General features: G+C 44.1%; 1 protein-coding gene across 1 annotated transcript; it reads left to right on the forward strand.

Moving 5' to 3' along the window:
* Positions 1–382: 382 nt before the first annotated feature.
* On the forward strand, positions 383–14,639 carry FAAH2 (fatty acid amide hydrolase 2). The gene is made up of 11 exons (XM_033137604.1): positions 383–663; positions 4,171–4,253; positions 5,406–5,542; positions 7,540–7,749; positions 8,221–8,340; positions 9,031–9,166; positions 9,691–9,808; positions 10,794–10,913; positions 11,997–12,108; positions 12,694–12,888; positions 13,531–14,639. The coding sequence occupies exons 1-11, from the start codon at positions 418–420 to the stop codon at positions 13,704–13,706; spliced, it is 1,653 nt and encodes a 550-aa protein (XP_032993495.1). The 5' UTR covers positions 383–417; the 3' UTR covers positions 13,707–14,639.
* Positions 14,640–17,406: the final 2,767 nt, after the last annotated feature.

The following is a 17,406-nucleotide window of genomic DNA, read 5'->3' on the forward strand; positions in this document are numbered from 1 at the left end:
CAGAACCAGTGGTCAGGGATGATGGGAATTGTAGTCCAAAACATCTGGAGGGCCGAAGTTTGGGGATGCCTGGTTTAGACCACAGCGCCTTAAATCTCTATACTTCCCTTCATCCGAAGATCACAGTATTGTACTGTACTGTTTATTTTATTTTAATTTTATTCATTCGTTCGTTCGTTCGTTCATTTAAAAAGGGTCCTTTAGGAGCTACTTGTTTCTATTTCTTAACTGACTGAGGAAAAACTAACTAGCCGACCGTTCCTTCTTCTGACGATTTAAATCTCGGGGACGGGGAGGGGCGAGCGGAGGGGGCGGAGCTTGGCGCCGGAGGACCCTTCACACCCAACCGAGTAGGCGTGGCCGCGTACCTTCCGCTCTGATCCGGCAGCATTGGCCGGAGCTCCGACCTCTTTTGCCATGGCGCTGTCTCGCGCAGAGCGCTGCGTTGTGCTTGTGCTGCGCTTCCTCTCGGGAGCCCTCCTCGCGCTGCTCAGCCTAGCGTCGCGCGCCTCAGCCCTACGGTCCCCATTGAGGGCGCCGGCGCCGTCGGCGGTTGCTGCTGCTTCTCCTGGCCCCAGCAGAGTCCGCGCCGTCCCGCCGCCGGAACACCCATTGCTGTTGCTGTCCGCAGTGGAGCTGGCGCGGCGGATTCGCCGCAGGGAGGTAAGGCCCCGGCCCCCGGCCAGCCCGTTTCTGAGTTAGAGAGAGAGAGAGAGAGAGAGAGAGGTGGGAGGGGAGCGCCCCGCAAGGGCTGCTGGGCACTGTAGTTTTGCTAGGACGGGGTCATGTCGGCTCCCACATCCTTGGTGCTCTCCTTTTAATTTCTTTGCAGCTTGTTTGTGGAATATGGAACCGAGATCTGGGGTGGGAGATTCTTGGCCTAGGCACAAGGGGTGAACCTTCCAGAATAAATAAACACAAGCCCTTAACATGAATCCCAGGATCTTTGTATGTAGAATCTTAAGTCCACGTAGTTCTGTTAAGATACTCCCACCTGCTTTGCAAAGAAAGAAAAAAATTCTCGCAAGAATGTGGGCAGTGTTCCTTTCAGTTAAAGGAAAGATGCAGTACTCTTTAATAGTACTTTTTACTATTAAAAGTGCCACTTTAACAACCAGAATGGTGAAGGCAGATAATATTGGGCACTCAAAAGGTGGAGGGAGCAGAAAAATACCCATCTGCAGCATTTGCTTTCTTTATACCACAGTGAAGAGAGCAGGATCGCACCTGTTGCCATTATGTGACAGTAGCAGGATTGGCAGAGGATCCGTAGGATTCTGCACTGGCTCAGCCCCACCCCTGAAGCACCCTGTTTCAGAGATTTCACTAGTGGTTGGTTCCGCTCACTGTTTGGATGCGTGCTCTTTGCTGGAAGCGCTTCCACACTGATGGTTGGAGCTTCCCTGGTTGCAGAAGCCTTTAAAATGTCATTTCTGGCCCTATTCAATCTCCCTTCAGCACAGTGATTCGGGGATTTGGATTGCTCAGTTAGTCATCCATGGTAGTGGTCTACTGACTCTAAGCATGTAGCTTTCATGTGGGAAAGACCAAGAGCTGGGGGGGAGGGAGGGAGAGAGACAGAAATCCAGCTCTTAAAAATGCAATATCTGAAACTTTTCTAATTCTGCAGAAAGTTTGGTAAGCCACTATCTCTGCAGAGCCTTGGGCTTGCTGATCAGAAGGTCAGCGTTTCGAATCCCCGTGACGGGGTGAGCTCCCGTTGCTCGGTCCCAGCTCCTGCCAACCTAGCAGTTCAAGAGCACGTCAAAGTGCAACAACCCCAGAGTCGGATATGACTGGACCTAATGGTCAGGGGTCCCTTTACCTTTTTATCTCTGCAGCATTAAAGTTCATTTGCTGAATATTATACTCATTTGATAAGGGTCTCGTCTGCCTTCAGTTTACCCACTAAATAAATGTTTTAAAGAAATCCCACCAAATGCAAAGCCTGCCATGCTCTTGCTGTTTACTTTTCTGTGGCAGATATAGATAAATCTGCAATGAGCCCTGCTGGTGTTCATGATGAAATAAATTTGGATTGGTTCCACTTGAATACTTTTCACTGGGGTTCTTGATGTACCTGCACATCATAGAATTATCCTATCAATTCTGCAATAGCCAAAAGCATCTGGAGAAGAGTAAGAGAAACCTATAAACATCCTGTTTTTAGGGTTTTTTGGTTTAGTTTTTGTTTTGCAGATTAATGCAAATCATTATTAGGGCTAGAGAGTCGCTAGTCCACAATGATGCTGGCTGCCTTACTTTATCCACCTGTATTACTGATTTTTAGGTTGGGTGGGGGAATGACAAACCAGCCTGGTCACCTGGAGGCAATTTTTACTCTCAGCAAGTTACTATTTGAAAATCTAGATTTAAGAAGGTAATAAACTGTACCACTGTTGATGCTGATGTCCCCTCCCCTCCAATTCTAAATACACCTGTTGCATGAGTGAATTCAAATTTGTTTCATCAACACTTGCTTCAAAACAAGCATTACACTGTTCTTCAGTTGCTTTGTGTCAGGGCAAGAGATTGGTATTGAGAATCTGGTCTCCTGCCCCTCCCTTCCTTAAAGGAATTGGTTTTTTTCCAGTGACTTGCTTGGTGTGTATTGTAAAGAGGTTTGGAATCTTAGGAGAAATCTTGTGTACATTCTCATTTAGAAGATTTTCAAATAAGCCTCCAAGCACTGTTCAGATTATAACTTATCCAAAACCTGTAGGGGTTACTGTGCTAAAAGACTTTTGACACAGGCAAATAACATACAGTAATTTTCTTTCATTGTTATACAGGAAAATGGGCTCATTTGAGTCATTCTGTTGTGCATCTTTCACAGGGGTGGGGAAGTTTTTTGTCATCATCATATGTTGCTGAAGTGCATCTATAAGATATCCCCATGTTTAAGATGCCCCCTAATTTTTTAGGGAAAAAACCTAGTCTTATACATGGAAAAATACAGTAATTATTTTCAAATAGGTTAAGATTTCTTAATGTCAGCCAAATTCCCAAATACAACCTTTTTGCCTATTTTTAAATCAGACATCCTTTCTAAAAAATTCTTTTTTGACTGCTCATCCATGTTTTTGACCAACATTTTGGTTTTATCTGAGCTTATTTTGAAATCCGCCACTTCCCCAAACCTTTTATTTTTTTTCTAATGCTTTGGGAACGCTCTCCAAAGGTTTTTCTCATGTCAGCACCCCATCATCAGCAAATGCCCTTAATTTATAGACACTATGCCCTACGTCAATACCTTTAATATTCAATGAACATTTAAAGCACATTGCCTCCCTCAAAGAAAACCTGTGGGAAATTATATTTTGTTAAGGGTGCTGGGAGTTGTAGCTCAGTGTGGGTAAAATGCAGTTCTGAGTATTTTTTTGAGGGAAAACATGCATGTTAAATGTAGGCACGTTCCCAGATGGCAAGGGAAATGATTCGTAATAGTGAGCATGAGCTAAATTCTGCCTCTTTCTGAAATCCGTTGTTATCTGCGGCTTCCCTTGCATTGCCGCTCGCACCCAGTGGTTAATGATAATCTTATTTATCACTTATTTTATTGCATGTATATTACACCGCTTTCCCAAGGAACTCAGATATACTGTGCATGGATTTTCCAATTTTCCCTTACTCAACAAATATTGTGAGGTGAGTGAGGCTAAAATACAGCAACTGACTGAAGGCTTCCTTCCATGGCCATGTGGAGAGCCTCCTTTCTCAGAGATAGTGTACCACTGACAACTACTTTTCTGGCAAGTAATAACAGGGAATGTGCAAATTGACGTTTTGCCTTTCTTGTGAGCTTCACAGAAACATCTGCTCAGCCATTTTGCGAAGCTGGGTTATTTGGACCTTTGGTCTGATCCATTATGCTGTACATCACTTTGAGGTTTTTATTAAAATTATAAAGTAGTATAGAAATGAAAATAAATAAATAAAGTTCATAGCTGCTCAGAGTGGCTTGAGCAGCATATAAAGAATGAATCACCATCATTTTAAAATTATTATAGAGTATTCGAACCTTGATTTCCTTGGTGCAAGCCCAGCATTCTATACATGACACAGTGCTAATTGCTAATGAAAACACAATGTTCAGCACATACGATCCTTAGCTGCTCTGAAAGTTAGCCAGATTGCAGCAATTTTATGAGTACTTTTTATCCCTTGCAGGTGAAATGTATTGATGTTATTGAAACATACATTGGGAGGATCAAAGAAGTCAACCCGTTGATCAATGCGGTTGTAAAAGACAGGTGAGTGATGAAATTTATACTTTCTGTCACAACATGTTTCTACTTCTGACAGGAAAAAGGGCAGGCAGTTGTGGCATTCCAATAGAGATTTTTTGCTGCCTCACACGTTGACCTACTTTGAGTTAATATTGTTCCTGAAGAATTCTTCCAAGCGCTCACATAGTTATGATTTGCTACACAATCATAGCAAAAGTAACTAGTTTGTAGCTTCTCCAAATCCAAACAAAGGGAGCTCTGCTCATTCTTGGAAGTACTTGTGCTTTCTGAACCTTTCGCTGACCTTGGGCATCCTGTATTCAGACTAAGAGCATGAGAGGTGGCCTACTGGATGAGTGGGGCAGGCAGGTGGGGTAAAGTTTCATCTCTCCTAGTTCTCTGTCTCCCAACAGTGGCTGATCAGATGCCCCTGGAAGACTCTCAAGCAGGGGCATGGTGGAGAAAAGTAATGTGATAGGTGGCCCATCTCACGGCAATAGCACCCAGCAATAACGAGCCTCCCACTCACCAACCAATGGGTGGGCGGCTGCTTCCTGCAGGGATCTGCATTGCCAGTGCATTTTCTGGAATCTATGGACCCCATCATGCCTATCAGCTAATGTCATCCTTTGCTGGTGGGCAGGTGGCTGTAGTTTGGAGAGGTGGTCTAATAAGTCAGACCCCCTGTAGATCACGACTGGCTGCAAGGTGGAGATTCTCTGTCCCTGTTGTATATCATCATGTTCTTCTTTTAAGGATTTTTAAAAGCCGATTGACTATTTGTCCTCTTTCCCAGGTAGGAAATATCAAGGGGCTGCATACCTGAAGGGAAATTTGGAGACAGAACTGTTTTGTTTATCTGAGGTCAAGAACCTCTTTGCCGTTAAGCAAATATTTCTAGAGAAGTTGCAAAGCTGTGGTGATCAGAAAGCAAAACAAACAAACAAACAAACAAAAAAAAAAAAAACCAGCAACAATTAGACTTGTTTCCTCTAGGCTCTCTCTGAAGTCTTTCCCCAGTTTCACCTCTGGCTGTGGCTCTAGAGATGGAACTTGGGGGGAACAATAGGTGTGGGACAAAATGAGCATCGTAGGAAGACCAGTTAGGATCCAGGCTGTAGAGATTGACGAGTTTTCTCTTATTTCCTCTGGCTCTTACCCAACCATTCCTCTCAGGTTTGAGGCTGCCCTTCAGGAAGCTCATCAAGTCGACCAGCTGCTCTTTGAGGGGCAAGATGATGAAGAGTCACTGAAGGAAAAGTTCCCCTTCTTGGGGGTCCCTATCACCATCAAAGAAGCCTTTGCTCTATACGGTGTGTTCTCTTGTATAACCTCCACCCACCTGTTGACCACAGTCTGTAGTCTTCCCTCATTTAATTTATTTATCTATTTCATAAATTCGTTTCAGTATGAATATTTTTCAGTATGAATATTCAGTATGAATATTTTACAGTATGAATATTCAGTATGAATATTTTACAGTAATGGGTAACAGAGCAACCCTTAAGATTTCGTTTGTTGCTTTCTTAAATTGGCATTCCTTCATTCTTTTAAAACTCTGTCGATGAGATCTTATAAAATAGTGACTGCCAAATGTATCTAAACAGTAGTGCTTGGATCAGTTGAATCCTAAGGGTGTTCTTCTAAGAGTGGACGACTCATCTAGGACTTGGAAGGCAAAGGTTCAAATCCCACACTCACCCATGATGCTCACTAGGTGGCCCATGGTGCTCTCTCAGCCTAACCCTACATCACAGGGTAATGGTGAGAATGAATTACAGTGGTGCCTTGCAAGACGAAATTAATTTGTTCCACGACTCGCTTCGTATTGTGAAAATTTCGTCTTGTGAAGCGCGGTTTCCCATAGGAATGCATTGTGCGAAAAAAAATCTCAAAACGTTTTCGTCTTGCGAAGCACAACCATAGAAAAATTTGTCTTGCAAGTCACCTAAAAAAACTGCAAAACCCTTTCGTCTAGCGAGTTTTTCGTTGCGTGAGGTATTTGTCTTGCAAGGTACCACTGTAAGAGGTGGACATGTTCTATCTTGAACTTCTTGGAAGAAGAAGGGGAAACAAATAATGTTTCCAATTGTTGTGTTTTGGAAAAGCTGTGTTATCTTACAATAGGGTGTGCTGTAGAAAGTACAGCCCACGTCCTTTTCTCAGTGAGTGACTTCTTTGCTAACCTTATAGGGATTTTCCTTCATGTAGTACTGCAGACTAAGCTAAAATCCAGCTGCTCTGAGGGCACCAGGTTTTTGTCTGGAACTAGCAATTCTCTGGTGTTGCTGTAGCTTAGAGGGTGTGGTCCCAAACTTGTTAAACAAGATACTCCTCCAATAAAACCAGCCAATTTTTACACTTTTAAGGAGGTACCACTGGAGTATCCAGGGATGAGATTAACTATTTGTGGTTTGTTCCCCACAAACCTATTCCTCCTTGGCTAAGCCATACCTCTCTTCACATATACAAAACAAGAAAGATACTTCTTGGTTTGAGGACTGTGTACTTGCTTGTATACTTGAGGACAGAGAGAGTGGTAAAAGATCAAGGAACTGGCTAGAAAGGAGGAGGTGAGTTATAAAGCACAGAGTGAGCAAAAACCATTACTGTATTTGGTTTTGTTTTTATTTTAGTTCATTACTTACCTTTCTCCCTTCCACTGCTAAAAGGAGCATTTGCTTTCCCCAGCTGCAAAGATGATAAAGATGAGCTTTATCTCACCTACTATAGGCTGCAAATGGTTTACGGAAAATGAAAAACACCTACCAAATAGAACCAGAAATTCCTGCTTGATTAAACATTGCTGAAATAGTGTAGTGTATCCACCATATAAGAGGGACGCGGGTGGCTCTGTGGTTTAGGGCTTGCTGATCAGAAGGTCAGCGGTTCGAATCCCTGCGACGGGGTGAGCTCCCGTTGCTCGGTCCCTGCTCCTGCCAACCTAGCAGTTCAAAAGCACGAATGGCAAGTAGATAAATAGGTACCATTCCGGCGGGAAGGTAAACGGCATTTCCATGCACTGCTCTGGTTCGCCAGAAGCGGCTTTGTCATGCTGGCCACAAGACCCGGAAGCTGTATGCCAGCTCCCTCGGCCAGTAACGCGAGATGAGCGCCACAACCCCAGAGTTGGACACGACTGGACCTAACGGTTTGGTTCCTTTACCTACCATATTGCATCATTTTTCCAGACACTTGGGAGGTAGCTACTCCCTTGGCTCTTGGCCTTATAGCTGCCTTTTAGCTATGCAATAGGCTATTGTGGAACCTCTGACTCATTTTTCCCTTTTTGTTTCCCTCATTGCGGTAGGGTTGCCCAATGCCTCTGGACTGGTTAGCCGTCGTAACATAATCTCCACATCTGATGCTTCAGTAGTGTCACGGGTAAAGCAGGCTGGCACCATCCCACTGGGTGTGACCAACTGCAGTGAGCTGTGCATGTGGTTTGAGTCAAGCAACCGGGTTTATGGCCGAACCAACAACCCATATGACCTAGAGCGCATCGTAGGAGGCAGCTCAGGTGAGTGGGCGACCTCATTTGTGAGCACATGCTGCACTGAACAGATAAATTGGTCCTGGCTGATCAGATCTCCTGCTAGTGATTAACTGCTCATGTGATGGGAGTTTAAACAAGTGACCAGAACTCAGCAAGAATGGAGAGCAGTTGGAAATATGTTGCTTATTTTTGACTTTGATACAGCATAGAGGTAGGGTTGTATAGGGACTGGGTACTGGAAAGCCACCTATAATAGTTTGCAAGTTAGGTATGTGTAGAACCTCAGTGACGCTTCTATTTTGTTGGATCTGCAAGTATTTGAGATTAGTACCGAGTAGCAAGACAATCTCTGGGGGGGGGGGGGAAACTGATTAGCCCACTCTGTTTCTCCATGTGTATTTCGGTCTCCCAGAGCAGATTCTGTGAGTGACAAGTGCGGGGTTACTCAGATATATCTGTGGTCCAGTGCCAGTCTGTCCTTTGTTTCCCCTCCAGGAGGAGAAGGCTGCATCCTGGCAGCTGCTGGTTCTGTGATCGGTGTGGGCTCTGATATTGGGGGCAGCATCCGTATGCCGGCTTTCTTCAATGGCATCTTTGGACACAAGCCCACCACTGGTACGAAATGCCCATTTCTCATGTTTCTTTTTCACCAAGTTAAGTAAAAGAAAGGACAGAAAGAACAGTTGTAGGTTGTCTTGATGCTCTCAAGAATTAGGATTTATTTCCTTTGGTTCATGCATGGGGTGGGAAGGTCAGCTGGACCTTAAACTAAAAGCCTTTTGGGAATTTGGGCATCCAGTTCAGAAGGAGAGTCAGCTACTATTTCTGAAGGCCTGGCTCTCTTGGCTACACAAATTGGCACCTCAGTAGTGGAGGCAGCAAGTCCAAATCTGGCAACGGTATCCTGTTGAAAACTTTTTTAAAGCATTGCATGGCTGTTAAAAGCCCCTGCCTGTAGGTTCACAGACTAATACAAAAGCAGTGGGAGGAGGGAAAAGAATAAGACTTGCAACACCTTCTCCTTCTTTGGCCAGAGGTTGGGGCCAGGATACTTTATCCCTGTTGCCATAATGTTCATTGTGTAGAACAGAAGGCGGACCCGAGTGTGCCTTCTTCAGTCTCAAAGTAACTGGCAGCAGGAGTGTCCTTTCTGTCAGAAAACTCATTGGGATTCTGGCTTGGACCTAAACTAGCCTTGAATACAGTGCTCTGTGTATGGGAGAGATGGCATATGAACCCAACCCTGTCACTAAACTAAAACGATGTGGTTTGTCATGCAAAGCTAAACTTGGTGTGTTCGTCTAGGTGTGGTTCCCAATGACGGCCAATTCCCTAATGCTGTGGGCATTCGGACAAAGTTCCTGTGCACTGGCCCAATGTGCCGTTTCGCAGAGGACCTGGAACCCCTGTTGAGGGTCATGGCTGGGTCAGGCATTACAAAGTAGGTGGTTCTTATTACTTTTGCAGTGCATAAAGTGAATCCTAGCCTGCTAGGAAGTGCAAATGCATTTGGTGCCTGTCATTGTCTTTGCCCCTGACGGTAGAGATCTGCACAGTGAGGGACAGGGCTAACTAAGGCAGAGGTCGGAATACCCCCCCCCCTCCACAATACCATGTAGGAAAGCCAATTGAAGTGGTCGTTGAATCTCATTTCCACACTGGCTCTGGGAACAGCATCCCTCACTGCGCCTCTGGGCACCAGGGGGTGCAGCATTGGCTACATAGCACACCTGACTCTGTTATCCATTACTTTGCTGCTACTCTGTACCCTCTAGCATCCTCTGCCTTGGTCTGAGGACAGTATCCACACTGGTCTTGCACCTTCTGTTGTCGTGGCATTTTTTTTTAACCAAGAGTTGATTGGTGTACATCAAGGAGCTGGTCCACTCTGTGGACTTGAATTGATGACGGGACCAAAATGCTCCTCACTTCTGACTTGTGGCCATCTTGTTCCTTCCTATTCAGGTTGAAGCTGGATGAAAAAGTATCTCTAAAGAATGTGAAATTCTACTCCATGGAGCATGACGGAGGTTCTGTCTTTGTTTCCCCAGTAGACAAAGAGCTTCTTGAGGCTCATCGGAACGTAAGAGGAAACTGCATCTGGTAGCTTAAAAACTTGAGGGCCATCACAGTTATCAGGGAGTTTAGGTAGGCGTTTGGTAAATGGCAGCTGAGTCAGCCTGTGCAAATATGCCTGTGCATGCCTTCGTGTGCCCCAGCGTACCTGGGCACTGTTTTTGTCAGAATCATGCACAGGTCCACAGCTCAGTGGTAGAGTGTATCCTTTGCATGCAGAAGCCTCCTGCCCCGTTCAGTTCCCAGCATCTCCAGATAGGAAATGATCCCTTCCTTAAACCTTGGCTGTATATATACTGGCTGTGTTATATTTATTATTAATAATAAAAATGCATTTTTACAGGGAAAAAGGTCTCAGTTCAACTTGCAGCAAGATTATGAATACAAGAATAGCATAAAATAGCCCCAAAGCAGAGCAATTATCTCGAAGTAGGATTGCCAAATCAAAATGGGAAATTTAAGAGCTACTGTGGAGCTTTGATAGCTAAGCTTAGGGTACATTTACATAATGTTCTGGTGAGCTGTAGAAGCCTTGAAGCTGGAGTGTAGGAAGCAACTCCTATGTTCACTAGCGGTTGCAGTGAAAGTACCAAAGATTAAGGAGAAACACACTGTACCCTTCTCTCTCTGTGTGAGAGAGAGTTCACACATGCATACCATCTTCACCCCGTGATTACAACTGAGTGATGTATGCACATACTTGAAAAAAGTCGTTGCATAGCAAAGTCCGCAGACACAATCTTCCTATCGTGTTGCCTGAAGCAGAGTGGAGCTCCTCAGAAGTTCAGACATCCATTTGTGAATATCCAGGTGTTACCAGTCCTCCTAACTCTGATGTAGTGGTGATAATATTGTTTTGGTGTACTGTGTTTGTGTGGAATGAGAAGAATCCTATATTTTTCTTGAATGCCCTTTGGCCCCCAGGCTTTCAGTTCCTCCTTTAATAACTGTTTACTCAATGGCTGTTATTTTCTCTCTCTTATGTTTTCAAGGTGGTGAAGCACCTGGAGGCTGACCTGGGTGTTCAAGTTCAGCCTGTGAATATTCACAAAATGAAGTATTCCTTCCAGATCTGGTCTGTCATGATGTCTTCCAAGGACAGTGATGGGCAGGTATGTAAAATGCAAACCAGGGCGTAAGCCTACCTGCAACAGGGGAAGAACAGCAGTGATGGACACATTGTCTTTCAGGGATGCTGATCTTCACATGGAGGTTTCCGTGCACTTACAATGTTCTCTAGCGCATGGTTCTAAAAAGTGCTTAGTTAGTCCTTCCCATGGGCCCCAATCTGCACTAAACATTTAAAGCAGTATCATGCTACCTTAGGCAATTATGGTTTCCCTCAAAGCATCCTGGGAACTGTAGTTTGTTAAGAGATTTGCTAGGAGATCCTTAGCCCCCCCCCCCAGAGCTACAATTACCAGAATTCCCTGGGAAGAGGGATTGATGGTTTTGTTTTTTTTTTTTTAAAAAAATAATTTTTATTTGATTTTACAAGTATAAAATTGTAACAGTACAAAATACATAATATTTAGAGATTCGTCCAAATCTCTGGACTTCCCACCTTCCCCTCCATGGGTCCTATTATCAACCTTTTCAACTGCATATTATTTAATCATCCAAATTTTATATCTCTCAATAATTTCTACATTACAAGTGTTATTGTAATCCTGCTAACATTTTCATCTGCTTACAGTGGTCTCTCAGGTAGATTGTAAAGTTTTCTCATTCTTTATTAAAGTTTTGATCTTCTTGGTCCCTGAGCTTTCCGGTCAGTTTTGCCATTTCGGCATAATCCAACAACTTAGTTTGCCATTCTTCTCTGGTAGGGACTTTATCTTCTTTTCATCTAGCAGTCTGGCAATTGTAGCTCTGCGAGGAGAATAAGGGTCTCCGAACAATGCTCAGAAACCTTAGCAAACTACGCATTGCAAGATTCTTTGAGAGATACCGTACCATGATGGTTCAAGGTGACAACGTCTTTTAAACATCTGGTGCAGATGGAGGCCCATGCCTGCTTCCATAGCTCTTGCTCCACTATGAAGGATTTATTTATTTGTCATTGTAAAATTGAGAGACGAGGTTTGGTACAGGCTGCAACCCATGTTTAAAATACACTAGTTTAAAAAGCTAGAAGCAGAAAATGTTACGGAATTCTCTTCATCCTTGCTTCTCCATTCATATTCATATTACAGCAAACGGAAACGTTCACAGATCTTCTTGGGGATCATGGAAAGCCAGTGTGGCCATCATGGGAGCTGCTGAAGTGGATGATAGGGATGTCTTCACACACCATCCCAGCCATTGGTAACGTCCTGTTTTTTAAACTTAAGAGTTTTATTCTAAAATAGTTGCACTTCTTTGATGTACTAGTTCCATCCAGGTTCTTCGGCAATTTCCTGGTAACTAAATATGGAGTGCTGGCAAAAAAATGTATATAGTAATGCTTGGGACCAGAAGGTAGCATCATATATTTGGAAAGAAGATGGTGATGCTGACAATCTAGGACTGGGATAGCCAACATTGTACCTTCCAGATGTTGGTGCACTACCAGTCCCATCATCCCTGACCATTGGCCATGCAGATTGCTGGAGTCCAACAACATATGGAGGGTGCCACATTGATTAAGGAGTCTGGCGATCCTCAACTCATCCAGTTGTACCATGGAAGTTTGGGAGTGAAAGGCAGCAACTAAAAGAGTTGTTTTCAAACGCTTGTGTGCCTGCTCTTGGCTGTGGCCCATGCTAAGGGATGATGGGAGTTGTAGTCCAGCAATATCTGGAGCGCACCACATCGGCTACCCCTGTTCTAGTATATCATGTTGTATATTATGCAGCCTTTTGCAGTGACTGCTTTTTGTCTTTTACCTACCTGCATCTCTGTGCTCTTTAGCACTAGGATTAACTGAGAAGGTGGTGAAATACAGTCCCAAAGTGAACGCTAAGCTAGCAAGCATGGCACAGAGTCTGCAGACTGAGATGGTGAATCTACTGGGAAGTGATGGTGTCCTCTTATATCCTTCACACCCTGTAGTTGCTCCCAAGCACCACACTCCTCTGGGGATGCCTTTCAATTTTGCCTACACGGGTAAGGAGTTCCTATTTTGCATATTCATGTATTACTCATGTATACGTGTACATACTTCTTTCAGTGTACATGATGCTTTTTCAGAGTACAAGACGATAGACAGGTCACTGCCTTAAGGAGCTTACAATGTAAAAATTCAACACAGGAAAAGGAGAGGAAGCAGGAGGCCAGGAGAAAAAGGGAAGCAGCATGCAGCAATTGTATTTCACCATTTGGGTGAATCTGGTTTTCTTTGCATGTGTGCATGCTCATGTGCACCCACTGAACAGGATATAGCATATGATGCAGCCATATGTGTGCTGTACGTGGGTATGTACTATATAGTTCCACAGTCCTGCTACCTCCAAACAAAGTGATACAACTTTTCAATGGGGTTATGCTGACCTCCTAATTCTGGGAAGTCTCTGGGTGTGGAGCTAACTGTGCTTTATTTATTAGGGGCCTCTGTGACATATCATGTTTCATTAGCCAGTGCAGAACCCCTTGATTTATTCTTGCACTTAAAACCAGTATGATAAATTCCAAATTCTCAAGAGAATGTTTCTAGATAGCAGCGAATCAAAATGTCTTGGATTCTTGTTTGTTTGTTGTAAAGAAGTGCTTTGAGTCCCTAATTCTTTTCTCTCTCTGTTCCCCCTTTAGCCATCTTCAACATACTGGGCTTACCAGTGACCCAGTGCCCACTGGGCTTGAGCAAGGAAGGCCTCCCCTTGGGCATCCAGGTGGTGGCAGGACCCTACAATGACCACTTGACTCTGGCCATGGCACTATATTTGGAGAAGGCATTTGGAGGATGGGTTCTCCCTGGTACATCCTAGCGTGCGTTGCCTGAGTCCTGGTGATAGCAGAAACACAAAGAGTGCCCCACCTGTAGCAGCAGGCAGCTGTATCTGATATTGGAGGAGTTCTGATGCCTGTCCCCCCTGCACGCACTTGCAACCCAAGGGGACTTAATTGCCTCCCACAGGGCCAAAGTTGATAGAGAGTCCAGCTGCACCTTTAGCTTTCTTCCTTTCTCATTACAAAATTACTTGAGAAATTTAGGCAATAGGGTGCTCTCTCCTTTCTCAGGGAAATTGGGTTTTTTGGGGAGCGGGTGAGGGTTCTGACAGGACAATCATATTGTGAGATATGGGAGAGGGTTTTCTGTCCTTGACTGTGGCGTTGGTAGTATAGGGCTCCTGGTCCCCTACTTAACGTGGTTTTTCTTTGCTGCTTTCAAAGCCAGGCCAGGCCAAGGGCATCTGTAATTTTTATCTGTGCTGGAGACTAGTTCCCCTACTTGAAAATGTATTTGGGAAATTGGGGTCCCCCAGCTTCCCACAATTTGCACAGAACACTGAGAACAATGCTGGAGAAGATGTTATTGAATCCTCACTAAGTTGGACTTGGGAGTTCCCAGCCATGGCTCATGGTGGAAGAAGCCAAGGACAGCCTTTTAATCTCTTGGAAGGCACACCTTAGTAAATCTAGGACTGTTCAAATGAACATGATGGAACATATGATGGATCAAGTGTTTTCCCACACACATTCCTCTTCTTAGCCTGTGGGGCCATGTCTTGTGGATGTGTGGTTCTAAATCCTGCTTTGTATGTCTATTTTTCATGATGTTGATAAATCCATACATTACTCAAAGCAACTTTTGACTGGGTACACTGAAAAACAGTGTGTCGTTGGCCAGTTCTCATGGACCAAACAAAATGAAATGTATGCCATTTGCACCAAAGAGAATATAATGATATAGTACTTGAGGTCTGTGGTTCTGTTGCTTCCCTTGAACTCTCCTTCTCTTCAAACCGAATCTAACGCTGTTAGCCATTGTCAATAAGGAGCCAAAATGTGCTTGGATGGTATATGACATAATTAAGTATAGTCGTACCTTGGTTTTGGAACAACTTAGTTCTTGAAAGTTTTGGCTCCTGAACGCTGCAAACATGGAAGTGACTGTTACGGTTTGCGAACTATTTTTGGAAACCGAACGTCTGACGGGGCTTCCTGCAGCCAATTGGAAGCCGCGCTTTGGTTTCTGAACATTTTGGAAGTTAAACAGACTTCCGGAACGGATTCCGTTCGACTTCCAAGGTACAACTGTAGTTAGGTTGTGCTTTTCATCCATAACTTCATGTGCATGAGGTGCTGCCAGGGCTGTGCTCCAGAACTGAATCAGGCCAGCTTGGGTGGACCAGGCTTGGGCTGAGAGAGCTCTGGATTGGCCTGGGTCAGGTTGCCCCACCTTGAGCCAGCCAGGATTTGTCAAAAGGCAGCCTAGCTGCATGGTGGAGGGAAGTAGGAAGGAGAGGCAGGCAGGGTCTGCTTCACTAGCACATTCCCTACAGGAAAGTAGCTTCCAGTCAGCAAGTGGAAGCTTCAGTCCTTCTGTCTGCAGTGTGGTCAGGAGCAGCGGGGAAGGAGATGCAGTGTCTCCTTGCTGCATCCCACCTTCTGCCCAAATGTTTAATTGGGGATGGATCCTAATTAGGATGTATCCAAGTTGGGCGCATAGCCTCAGTATGCAGTATAATACTAAAGCCAGTCACTATTCGTACATCTTTATACTGTATTCTGTACACTACTATAAAGTGATGTTCACAACAGGCAAACCCACAACTTAATCATCGGTACGTTATTAATGTGCAACCAAAGGCAATTCAACACAATTTAATAATAAATACCAAATAAGCTAGTGTTGTACCAAAACATGCCATTAATAATTTATTACTAATACAAAGAGAGGAAAGGTGCCCCCTGAACTTGGGGGTGGTGGCAATGGAATGAGCCCTTTTTAAAGGGCTGCGATATTTGGCACACCACCCACGCTTTGTCATTGCAAGTGGGTAGAAGGGCTGAGACCAAGAAAGGTCTCCCTGAGGCCACATGGTTCCTAGAAGAAAGAGAGGCTTCCTGATTCACATCAGTTTTCTTTGTTCTGCTTTTTCCATGGAAAGGAGCTAGGATCTGCAAGGAACTGAAACCTTAGCCTTTGAAGAGCAGACAATCTTAACTCTGCTTTGGCTTGTGAGATGCTGAGATGCACCTGTTTGCAGCCACAAGGATAAGGAATTAACAATCCTGAATTGGATGCAGTACAGAATATAGACAGCCTTTGTTACCCCTTGCTTCCTCCCAAAGAAGCCTAGGGTGCCAAACATCAATGGTAAAAACAATATTCAGCAATCAAATGCCTGAAACTCAATAATGAGGGAGATCAGTGCACTTCACCGGGGGGGGGGGGAGCATTGCACAAACTTGGAGACAGCACTGAGAAAGCCCTGTCATGGGTCAATGCCAACCAGCAGCCCTTGGTGGCAGCACCACCAATTAGACCTCACTTGCCAATTGTAGGGTCTGAAATGGTTGGTGCATGTTTCAGCCACCTTTTTGTTGACTTGGTCAAGGTGGTTAAGATTTGCTACTGCCCAGAGTTATTACAGGGTAGATTTGTAATTCTTGAAATCAATCAACAGAGCGAATGTTATGTTAGGCCTGACAAGTTAAATAGTCCAGGGCAAAAGGGATAAATTAACGGCGGACAGCAGGACTGCAAGGAACTCATATTGCCATAAAAAATGGGGAGACCCTCTAAGAGTCTCACATCACCCAACTGCCCCACTGGGATTGGTCGGTGGAAGGAAGTATTCCCTTTCAGATAATTTCATACTCATTCAAAACTGCATATACACAATTATGCTTTCAAGACTGTTTGCACCTGCCAGTGTTTTGCAGTAGACATACTGCTTCATTTGCGAATTGGTGCATGCCACATAGCTTCCTGCTGAAACCCTGTAACTTTTCATAGCGATAAATATCCCAGGTCTGCTACTTTTTTGTCCCACTTTCATTGTGCTACAGTGCAAGAGTTCTGCAGCTAGCAAAATGGTGGTAGCATTGGGGAGCTATCACAGAACAACTAATAAAGCAGAACGATGTCTGCACAGCCCAGTATAAATCCACTATTACTGCATCAATGAGATGTTGCAGACTAAACCCGCAAAAAACCCCACAACATTTTGGAGATGGCCTAAGGCAGTTGCCTGCAGTACTCCTGGCTCTGTTAGCCCTTCCTATCCAAACTTCTAATCATAAAATTATTTAGTCATTTATTTATTTCACTATTGTATGTATAATAATAATTTGACTGTAAAAGTTTTGAAGGGTGAGATACAAAGCCTTTGAGACGAAACTGACTGACGGTTCATCAAATAATATACTTTATATCCAACTATGTTTCAAGCCATCATACCACTCAAACCTATAGAACAGTTACATCTAAATTCTACACACACACATCTATAAAATTATTTGTGAGGCAATGATGGACAACCTAGGTTCCTTAAAATCTTTCTGGAAAACAGATTTGAAGTGTAATACTGAGCCAACTGAGTGGCATAAACTTTGGGGGAAACGGTCCTCTAAGTCCATATCTGTAAGGTTGAAAGAAAACAGCATAAATATACTACCTTTGTGGTGTTGCACACCTCTTATATGCAATAAAAGAAACCCTCATTCAAACCCACTATA

The sequence above is a fragment of the Lacerta agilis genome, chromosome Z (genome assembly GCF_009819535.1).
Source record: "Lacerta agilis isolate rLacAgi1 chromosome Z, rLacAgi1.pri, whole genome shotgun sequence".
Classification (NCBI taxonomy): domain Eukaryota; kingdom Metazoa; phylum Chordata; class Lepidosauria; order Squamata; family Lacertidae; genus Lacerta; species Lacerta agilis.

Excerpts from the sequence above, each read along its gene's own strand:
- FAAH2 (XM_033137604.1), top strand. The coding sequence starts at position 418 with ATGGCGCTGTCTCGCGCAGAGCGCTGCGTTGTGCTTGTGCTGCGCTTC. Across the intron at positions 7,750-8,220 it reads CATCGTAGGAGGCAGCTCAG|GAGGAGAAGGCTGCATCCTG; the intron begins GTGAGTGGGCGA and ends TTTCCCCTCCAG. Across the intron at positions 12,889-13,530 it reads TTTCAATTTTGCCTACACGG|CCATCTTCAACATACTGGGC; the intron begins GTAAGGAGTTCC and ends TTCCCCCTTTAG.